The sequence below is a fragment of the Sinocyclocheilus rhinocerous genome, unplaced genomic scaffold (assembly GCF_001515625.1).
Source record: "Sinocyclocheilus rhinocerous isolate Xijiao unplaced genomic scaffold, SAMN03320098_v1.1 scaffold1772, whole genome shotgun sequence".
Classification (NCBI taxonomy): domain Eukaryota; kingdom Metazoa; phylum Chordata; class Actinopteri; order Cypriniformes; family Cyprinidae; genus Sinocyclocheilus; species Sinocyclocheilus rhinocerous.
Window position 1 is genome coordinate 168,170 of NW_015653009.1, and position 11,500 is coordinate 179,669.

An 11,500-nucleotide genomic window follows, 5' to 3' on the forward strand; every position below is an offset into this window, starting at 1 on the left:
TAATATTTGCCAAAACACCAGGAAAATTATATTTAAAGCACATGACACAAATCTTAATAGACATTATGTGAAATATGGTGCTTAGTTTGATCCCATAATACAAATATTACATTTTTAAATATGTATTTATACTGTATAATTTGATTTGTTAAATGTTAAATTTTAAGTAAGAACACAAATGTCTTAGGTAAATAACACAAGCTTTACTGGTATGGCTTGAGCCAACTAACGTTACTTGAATACATTTATAAGTACCTGTCCTTACAAAAATGTACAACTCGTGGAACAGAGTGAATCAAATTATTGTGAAACCTCTATGAAAATCATAACTGTATGTCCAGCAATGCGAGCTAATTATAATGAAATATCCGACTCAAAATCGCCATTTTGAGGTCATTACAATTTGTTACCCGAAAATGTTTTAATGTGTGCACACTCGATGCAAAAAGACAGACTTTGATATACAAAAAAAAATCGAAATACAGTTGATTCATCAATTCAATTTATATTTGACCTTTAGTGATGCGGGATAAAATGGCTCAAATAATTTGCAAATGCACAAAATACATAAACTGCTAAGACACTAAACACATTTAAACACATTTAAACAAATAAAACAAGGAACTTACGTTAACTTACCAGTTGCGCGCGGGCAGCACAATGAAGAGAAGCTCATCACCAGCAGGTTCAGAAAACCGCATGCCGCGTTTCCCCACAAAGGTCCTCACAGGCGATCGAAAAATATCCCCTCCTACGTTATTTTTTTTATAAAATACAAGCAAGTTTTTCGCGCGTTGCAAACTTTTTCAAAAAAATTAAGTCTGAGGTGAGTCAGCGAGCAACAACAACATGGCGGCTTTTCAAAAAGTTGCAGCAGCTAGTTGAGGGCGGAGTACGTATGCACGTGTGTGACGTCAGACGGGATTGTACTAAAACTATTTGAGTACCCTGCCAAAAACAAATGAAAGCATTTGAGTGCTGTAAACTTAAAATTACATTTGTGTACTAATTACTCAAAAAAATTAGAGGCGAATTAACGCTTTTATTTCTGTTGAGTAATTACAACCCAATTCCTTTATCAAAGATTTACTATTTGGTTTTACAGTGTATAGGCTATTGGCTATGCTAATTAGAAGGTGGCCACGGTGACTGTAGACTATTTAAACTGCTTGGTCACTGTCATAACTTGGGAGAAGCGACTAGTCAACAGAAGAGACGAACGGCAGCGCGTAAGTGTTTTGCTTAATACTTGTTTGTAGATCTGTTGTTTAAATTATTACTTGCTGCTAGGAAGGAATATTTCGTTTTCTACCTTTTTCTACTTTGTATTTTTGCTGTAGTTTGTATTTTTGATTGCACTTACTGGTAATTATAATAATTGCCGTTGGCTTAGAAGGAGCCCGTGTTATTTGCATTGCTCCCTTCCTGCACTTAAGTGTGAACTGTAGTTTCGATTTGAGCAATTGCCCTGCTATAGGCTATTGGCTGTGCTAATTAGAAGGTGGCCACCGCTGTTTTCACTGTAGTGTCTTAGACTGTGTATTTATTTGATGTCTGTGCACTGACGCGGAAGTGTTCAGCCCTCGTGTTTGTTGTAGAGTTTTCCTTGTTCAAAATAAATTGCTAAAGAGGTTTTGAAGCCAGTAGACTTTATTGATCAAACAACAAACCGAGTTACGGCTTGCAAAGGTAACTCGGCTTTGTTGTTTGATCAATAAAGTCTACTGGCTTCAAAACCTCTTTAGCAATTTATTTTGAACAAGGAAAACTCTACAACATAATTGGCGACCCCGGCAGGACAGGAGACAGGGCAAAGGAGTGAAAAGCTGCAGCAGGCTCTCTCTGGATAATTGGCACAGACCGTGGCCATGAGGTAAGCATTTTTGCTTATAAAAAATACGTTTGGTTAATTCTCCAGAGATTGCCAGTTGTGGTAAGATTACTCTAAAAAGCTCTTCCAAAGAAATTTTAAGAACCAAAAGAAGAAAAGGGGTTATGAATCCAGAATTAACTGTAGTTATTAAAGGTTGCATGCAGATGGTCTTTGTTTACTGCAAAGTTACAGTGGGCGTACAGAAATAATTTATGGTACCTATTACAGGTGGTTTAGCTTTTAGAAAAAATCCACGGTGGTTTAGCTTTTAGAAAAATTCCACGGTGGTTTAGCTTTTAGAAAAATTCCATGGTGGTTTCGGTTTTAGAAAAATTCCATGGTGGTTTCGGTTTAAAAAAAAATCCGTGTTGGTTTCGGTTTTAGAAAAAATCCATGGTGTGTTCATCGTTCATCGTTTGTTTTAACAAAATCCTGTAATAAATTAATAATTGTTGTGTTGTGTTTAGAGAAAAAGTCAGCAGAATAAAGCAGAAGATTGACAGGTGTGGATAGTTCACACCAGGCAGGTACTGATAGTAGAGAAAGATATATGTGATTTGTGTATGCGCTCTTGTCTCCATGATCTGGTAGCGGAGACAGCGTGAGATCGTAAATATTATTTCTGTCGGGTGTATTGAAGTGGTGTTGTCTGACTCTTCACATAGACATATCTTAATAAGAATGACACATTGCTGGTACACTTGAGAGAAATTAATGATTTACATATTTTAAGACTAATGGATTGAAAAATAAATGGATAGATAAATAAACAGATTAATAATAAGATATATTGACAATTTATTTATTATATATAAAAATTAAGATATATAATGATATATATGATACATTTAATATATAACTTAATATATAAATAAGTACTATGAATGCACGGGCCTAAAACATTATATCTTATATCTGAAGACGTCTAAAAAGTTTTATCTCATTATCCCTGAGAGACAATATGGAAAATGAATCCATTGTTTTGATTTAGAATAGTATAACTTGTGCAATGTGTTGATTAAATGCAGGATTGAGTGACCAGAAATAAAAGAAACTTTAATTCAACAGCTATCTTAATAAATGAGACTTGTTGATTCAACTGACGTAGAGGTTGCTTGGGAAATTTTCATTCACGATTACTAGATTATTTTGAACCCTGCATGTAAATATAGAAGAAATACAAAGATTGAAGTATGAAACTTTAATAAAATGATTATATAAGAAATATTATTACATAATAGAAAATTATTTGTAGTATTCTTAGATAAGCATAGGTAGTGTCTTGCTGCTTGCTCTTTTCCTGCAACGAAGAACTGCTTTACTTAAAATAGAATGGAAGAGATGCTGTTGTCAATCAGTGAGATTTTTAGCTTTAAGACACCATTGACAAACATGGGTGAACATAAAGAGCAGATTGCTCAAACACACTTGGAATTAGAATTAATAAAAGTTCTTAAATATATAAGTTCTCATATATGGATGAATTTTTGTCCTCTTGTGAAATTTGCGCCAAACATAATGTTAGAAAAGGTATAACAACACCAATAGGTCATATACCAGTACCAGAAGGACCGTTTAAACATGTGGACATGATAAAACGGGTGCAAGGTAAAAGGTATATGCTTGTGGTAATAGACAGATTTAGTAGATGGGTTGAAGCAGTACCATCGGCAGATGAAGGGACAGCAACAGTGATTAAATTTCTGACAAGAGAAGTATTTCCTAGATTTGGAATACCATCTGAAATAAGTTCAGATAATCGCAGGGTATGGTTGAGAGATTAAATGGTACCATTAAAACTAAAATTAACAAAATATGTGCAAGTACTAAACTTAATTGATTGATGCTTTGCCTCTTGCATTAATGAGTTATTGTAGGCAAATTAACAGAAGTACGCACCTAACACCGCATGAAATGCTTACGGGTCAACCCATGCCTGCGACATTCTGTAGGGGCCCCTATAAAGGACCCCCACTAGAACAATTGCAAATGGAACCAAGAACCTACATGAAGAAACTAACTGCGATACACAAAGCTATCTATTTACAGGAAACTTGATTCAACTGACGTAGAGGTTGCTTGGGAAATTTTCATTCACGATTACTAGATTATTTTGAACCCTGCATGTAAATATAGAAGAAATACAAAGATTGAAGTATGAAACTTTAATAAAATGATTATATAAGAAATATTATTACATAATAGAAAATTATTTGTAGTATTCTTAGATAAGCATAGGTAGTGTCTTGCTGCTTGCTCTTTTCCTGCAACGAAGAACTGCTTTACTTAAAATAGAATGGAAGAGATGCTGTTGTCAATCAGTGAGATTTTTAGCTTTAAGACACCATTGACAAACATGGGTGAACATAAAGAGCAGATTGCTCAAACACACTTGGAATTAGAATTAATAAAAGTTCTTAAATATATAAGTTCTCATATATGGATGAATTTTTGTCCTCTTGTGAAATTTGCGCCAAACATAATGTTAGAAAAGGTATAACAACACAAATAGGTCATATACCAGTACCACAAGGACCATTTAAACACTTGGTGACTGATTATGTGGACATGATAAAACGGGTGCAAGGTAAAAGGTATATGCTTGTGGTAATAGACAGATTTAGTAGATGGGTTGAAGCAGTAACATCGGCAGATGAAGGGGCAGCAACAGTGATTAAATTTCTGACAAGAGAAGTATTTCCTAGATTTGGAATACCATCTGAAATAAGTTCAGATAATCGCAGGGTATGGTTGAGAGATTAAATGGTACCATTAAAACTAAAATTAACAAAATATGTGCAAGTACTAAACTTAATTGATTGATGCTTTGCCTCTTGCATTAATGAGTTATTGTAGGCAAATTAACAGAAGTACGCACCTAACACCGCATGAAATGCTTACGGGTCGACCCATGCCTGCGCCATTCTGTAGGGGTCCCTATAAAGGACCCCCACTAGAACAATTGCAAATGGAACCAAGAACCTACATGAAGAAACTAACTGCGATACACAAAGCTATCTATTTACAGGAAACATGAAAACAGCAGCCTAGTAAGGAGACAGAGGCAGCGTGTCCAATTGTCCCGGGTGACTAAGTAGCTATATCTGAGAATATTAAGGAAAAAGTGGAATGAACCCAGGAGAAAGGACTACTCCAACAGCAATCCAAATAGAAGGAATCACTACTTTGTAGAGTACCCAAACTAAACGAAAAGAAGACAGAGGAAAAAGAAAATACAAAAGAAGAGGAAAATGAAAGGGAGCATAGCATTAAAAACTCTGAAAAAGATCAACAATGAGATTTACCAAGGAAAGAGGCTCCCGTAAATGGAAAAAATGAGCAAAGCAATACGAACAATGACCATCATATGCCTAGTGCACTTAATAATGCAAGTCCAAGTACAACCAACGGAAAACAGCCCGATTTCCTTTCAAGTAACTTTTCAGCCTTTGAACAAAACTGATAATTATACCAATTCAGCAGAACAAAGAATATCGTAGAAACATTGATTATGATATCCAAAATGATGAGGAAATTAGTAAAGGCGATGAATTATGGGAAACAGCACAAAATAATGAGTGGTATAGATAGGCAACCTTTTCAGCTAGAGAGACAGGAAAAGAAAATTGCTGGCTGTGCTCCAAATCTCCTTTAAACTAAACAATAGCAGTACCAAATCCTCATGATTATCTAAAATGTGCCAAATTTAATAGAAATGTTTGTCATTTAGAAGATTTTGCAAGGTCATATTGCTCAGCTGAATGTCTGGGATTTCTGGGAAATTCTAAATTAACAGACTATTTTAGTAGACCATACTGGGGAAATTGGTGTTTGTATTCTGATGATAACCAATATATGAAAATAGCAACAAAAAAGGTAGAGATTCCAGAATGGTATAGCATAGATTATAAACAAGAATATGAGTGTAAAGACCTGCGACTTTACCTGCGCGACTTCACTGAGCAACGAAACCAGCAACGCACTTAAGTATTATTTTTAACTTCCCTTTACACACTCTCTTTTCCTGTCCTCTCTTTTCCACCTCTATCATGTGTTTCCAAAACATTCCGGTTGTCTCTCGACAACGCTCTAACATAACACGCAGACGGCAATGCAATCTTGCTAACCTGCATCCTACCTCCACATTCTCTACGGCACCTCTTTATTTTTCTGTGGGTCTCTGGAATTGTCAGTCAGCTGTCAACAAAGCAGACTTCATTTCTGCTTTTTCTTTGCAATCCACACTCAGCATCTTGGACTTGACTGAGACCTGGATTCGTCCAGAAGACTCAGCAACCCCAGCAGCTCTATCTAACAAATTCTCTTTCTCTCACACTCCCTGTCAGGTTGGCCGGGGTGGGGGCAGTGGTCTGCTCATTTCTAACAATTGGAAATACTCAACCCACTCTCCCCTATGCAATTATAACTCATTTGAATCTCATGCGATAACTGTAACAGCTCCTATAAAACTCCAGGTTGTGGTAATTTACCGCCACCCTGGGCAAATTCTAGGCACCTTCCTAGAGGAGCTGGATGGGATGCTGTCCTCATTCTCGGAGGATGGCAGTCCACTTTTGGTCTTTGGCGACTTCAAAATTCAACTGGACAAGCCTTATGCTACAGACTTCCATTCACTCCTTGCTTCATTTGATCTCAAACGACTTACCACTACAAGCACGCACAAATCAGGCAACCAACTTGACTTAATTTACACACGCAATTGTATTGCAGACAACATTTTGGTAGAACCCCTACATATCTCTGACCATTTCTTCATTACATTTAAACTACATTTTGCTACCTGTGCACCACCAACCCCTATACCGGTTACTTTTAGACGAAACCTACACTCCCTTTCACCCTCTCATCTTTCCTCTGTAGTATCATCCTCTCTTCCCTCACCTACCCATTTCTCATCTCTGGATGTGAATGCAGCAAACCGACACTTTATGCTCTACTTTAACCTCTTGTCTAGATGATATTTGTCCTCTCTCCTCCAGGCCAGCACGGGCTGCCCCTTCTAACCCCTGGTTATCCAATGTTCTTCGTGAGCATCGGACCAAACTCAGGGCAGCAGAGAGAAAATGGAACAAATCAAAAGATCCATCAGACCTGAGTATGTATCAGTCTTTGCTTTCATCTTTCTCTGCTGAAGTCCATAATGCCAAATCTTCATACTTACGCAACAAGATCAACAGCGCTCAGATCACTGTGCGAGGGGGGAGGTAATAAGGAGAATTAAACAACAAGGATATTAAACAACAAGGATATTGGTCCCCATATTTAAAACCAGTAGTGGATGAATTTTTGTCCTCCTGTGAAATTTGCGCCAAATATAATATTAGAAAAGGTATAACAACACCAATAGGTCATATGCCATTACTAGAAGGACCGTTTAAACACTTGGTGATTGATTATGTGGACATGATAAAACGGGTGCAAGGTAAAAGGTATATGCTTGTGGTAATAGACAGATTTAGTAGATGGGTTGAAGCAGTACCATCGGCAGATGAAGGGACAGCAACAGTGATTAAATTTCTGACAAGAGAAGTATTTCCTAGATTTGGAATACCATCTGAAATAAGTTCAGATAATCGCAGGGTATGGTTGAGAGATTAAATGGTACCATTAAAACTAAAATTAACAAAATATGTGCAAGTACTAAACTTAATTGATTGATGCTTTGCCTCTTGCATTAATGAGTTATTGTAGGCAAATTAACAGAAGTACGCACCTAACACCGCATGAAATGCTTACGGGTCAACCCATGCCTGCGACATTCTGTAGGGGCCCCTATAAAGGACCCCCACTAGAACAATTGCAAATGGAACCAAGAACCTACATGAAGAAACTAACTGCGATACACAAAGCTATCTATTTACAGGAAACATGAAAACAGCAGCCTAGTAAGGAGACAGAGGCAGCGTGTCCAATTGTCCCGGGTGACTAAGTAGCTATATCTGAGAATATTAAGGAAAAAGTGGAATGAACCCAGGAGAAAGGACTACTCCAACAGCAATCCAAATAGAAGGAATCACTACTTTGTAGAGTACCCAAACTAAACGAAAAGAAGACAGAGGAAAAAGAAAATACAAAAGAAGAGGAAAATGAAAGGGAGCATAGCATTAAAAACTCTGAAAAAGATCAACAATGAGATTTACCAAGGAAAGAGGCTCCCGTAAATGGAAAAAATGAGCAAAGCAATACGAACAATGACCATCATATGCCTAGTGCACTTAATAATGCAAGTCCAAGTACAACCAACGGAAAACAGCCCGATTTCCTTTCAAGTAACTTTTCAGCCTTTGAACAAAACTGATAATTATACCAATTCAGCAGAACAAAGAATATCGTAGAAACATTGATTATGATATCCAAAATGATGAGGAAATTAGTAAAGGCGATGAATTATGGGAAACAGCACAAAATAATGAGTGGTATAGATAGGCAACCTTTTCAGCTAGAGAGACAGGAAAAGAAAATTGCTGGCTGTGCTCCAAATCTCCTTTAAACTAAACAATAGCAGTACCAAATCCTCATGATTATCTAAAATGTGCCAAATTTAATAGAAATGTTTGTCATTTAGAAGATTTTGCAAGGTCATATTGCTCAGCTGAATGTCTGGGATTTCTGGGAAATTCTAAATTAACAGACTATTTTAGTAGACCATACTGGGGAAATTGGTGTTTGTATTCTGATGATAACCAATATATGAAAATAGCAACAAAAAAGGTAGAGATTCCAGAATGGTATAGCATAGATTATAAACAAGAATATGAGTGTAAAGACCTGCGACTTTACCTGCGCGACTTCACTGAGCAACGAAACCAGCAACGCACTTAAGTATTATTTTTAACTTCCCTTTACACACTCTCTTTTCCTGTCCTCTCTTTTCCACCTCTATCATGTGTTTCCAAAACATTCCGGTTGTCTCTCGACAACGCTCTAACATAACACGCAGACGGCAATGCAATCTTGCTAACCTGCATCCTACCTCCACATTCTCTACGGCACCTCTTTATTTTTCTGTGGGTCTCTGGAATTGTCAGTCAGCTGTCAACAAAGCAGACTTCATTTCTGCTTTTTCTTTGCAATCCACACTCAGCATCTTGGACTTGACTGAGACCTGGATTCGTCCAGAAGACTCAGCAACCCCAGCAGCTCTATCTAACAAATTCTCTTTCTCTCACACTCCCTGTCAGGTTGGCCGGGGTGGGGGCAGTGGTCTGCTCATTTCTAACAATTGGAAATACTCAACCCACTCTCCCCTATGCAATTATAACTCATTTGAATCTCATGCGATAACTGTAACAGCTCCTATAAAACTCCAGGTTGTGGTAATTTACCGCCACCCTGGGCAAATTCTAGGCACCTTCCTAGAGGAGCTGGATGGGATGCTGTCCTCATTCTCGGAGGATGGCAGTCCACTTTTGGTCTTTGGCGACTTCAAAATTCAACTGGACAAGCCTTATGCTACAGACTTCCATTCACTCCTTGCTTCATTTGATCTCAAACGACTTACCACTACAAGCACGCACAAATCAGGCAACCAACTTGACTTAATTTACACACGCAATTGTATTGCAGACAACATTTTGGTAGAACCCCTACATATCTCTGACCATTTCTTCATTACATTTAAACTACATTTTGCTTCCTGTGTGCCACCAACCCCTCTACCTGTTACTTTTAGATGAAACCTACGCTCCCTTTCCCCCTCCCTTCTTTCCTCTGTAGTATCCTCCTCTCTTCCCTCACCTACCCATTTCTCATCTTTGGATGTGAATGCAGCAACTGACACTTTATGCTCTACTTTAACCTCTTGTCTAGACAATATTTGTCCTCTCTCCTCCGCTAACCAGTCAGGTTTCAGGAGTGGCCATTCAACTGAGACTGCGCTACTGTCAGTCACGGAAGCCTTGTGGATTGCAAAAGCTGATTCCAAATCATCAGTCCTTATTCTGCTGGATCTATCTGCTGCTTTTGACACTGTCAATAATCAGATCCTCCTGTCTGCCCTCTCATCACTGGGCATCACAGCGATTCCACATTTCGCTGGTTTGAATCCTATCTCACTGGTAGGTCTTTCAGGGTGGCCTGGGGATGGGAGGTATCCAAAGCACATCAACTGGTCACTGGGGTTCCTCAGGGATCAGTTCTTGGACCCCTCCTCTTCTCCATATACACTACATAACTGGGTCCCATCATCAGAAATCTTGGTGTAATATTTGATGACCAGCTGACCTTCAAAGACTACATTGCAAAGACTGCTTGATCTTGCAGTTTTGCATTGCACAACATCAGAAAGATCAGGCCCTTTCTAATGAAGCATGCGGCACAACTTCTTGTCCGGGCCCTTGTCAATTCTAGGCTGGACTACTGCAATGCTCTTCTGGCTGGACTTCCATCAAGCACAATCAAACCTCTACAAATGATTCCAAATGCAGCGGCACGACTGGTCTTCAACAAACCCAAAAGAGCCCATGTTACACCTCTCTTTATCTCCTTGCACTGGCTACCGGTTGCGGCTCATTCAAGACATTGATGCTTGCATATAGAACAGCCACAGGCTCAGCACCCACCTACTTCCACTCACTATTACGAATAGGAGTCTCGTTGTACCATCACAGAGAGGCTCAAAATCACTTTACAGAACATTCTCGTTCACCATTCCTGGCTGGTGGAATGATCTTCCCACCCCTATCTGGAATGCTGAATCCCTGACAATTTTCAAGCAACAGCTGTAAACTCATCTCTTTTGATGCTACTTTACTTCATCCTAAAAAAAAAAAATCTTTCTCTTTATTTATTCCCTTCCCTTTCTAGCTTGTACTTATTTGAACAATGCCTGAAACTTGGTATTACGAGCACTTCCTGTGTCTGTTTGCCTCATTAAGAAGAACCACTTTATGTATCCCCTAATTGTAAGTTGCTTTGGTTAAAAGCGTCTGCAAAATGACTAAATGTAAATGCAATAGAAACCAAAACAAAATAAAATAGCTTAGCAAAGCCAAGGCAATGATAACGTACTGGAAGAAAATAGTATAAATACATAGAAATAAAAATGAATTCACCAAACACAGGTGAGCATAATGGGCAACTGATTAAACAAATGAGAACACAATAAAAACATATATAGGCACCTCAGAAAACAGGAACTAAGCATAAGTATAAACTCCAACATTTTAACAAAATGAATCAGCATAACAGTCCTAGAAAAGAAACAGAACATGAAAGTACCTGCCCTTCCAAAAGGCAGTTCTTGATGCCTAAATGCAACATCACAACAGCCAGTGTGATGGTGGGGGGAAGAGACTACAGTGGATCTGACAGAGGAAGAGACCACTGCACAACTGTACAGAAATGGCATAGTGGGATGACTGGATGAAACCAAAGGAATGGAGACCCATTGTGGAGCCTCAGGCTGTGCAGACCAGAAAGAAGACCAAGGCAGAATCAGCAAGGCTGGATACAAAGATGGATGGAGCCAGAGGGCTGGACAACCAGGGTGATACCGTGGGACTGGAGGGCCAAGGTGGAGGTAGAAGATCTGCAAACCGAGGTAGAGTTAGTGGGAGTGATGATGATGGTAGAGCTGGAGGGATGGAATACAGTGGAGCCAAATGA

The 11,500-nt window shown here is 38.5% G+C and overlaps 1 protein-coding gene across 1 annotated transcript in view; it reads left to right on the forward strand.

The window, feature by feature from the left end:
- The window catches only part of LOC107715526 (E3 ubiquitin/ISG15 ligase TRIM25-like), a 30,917-nt gene extending 19,417 nt beyond the window's left edge, over positions 1-11,500 (forward strand). Inside the window, exon 6 of the mRNA XM_016521681.1 lies at positions 11,297-11,500. Coding sequence (XP_016377167.1) covers positions 11,297-11,500 — 204 coding nt within the window. The remainder of the gene's footprint in view (positions 1-11,296) is intronic.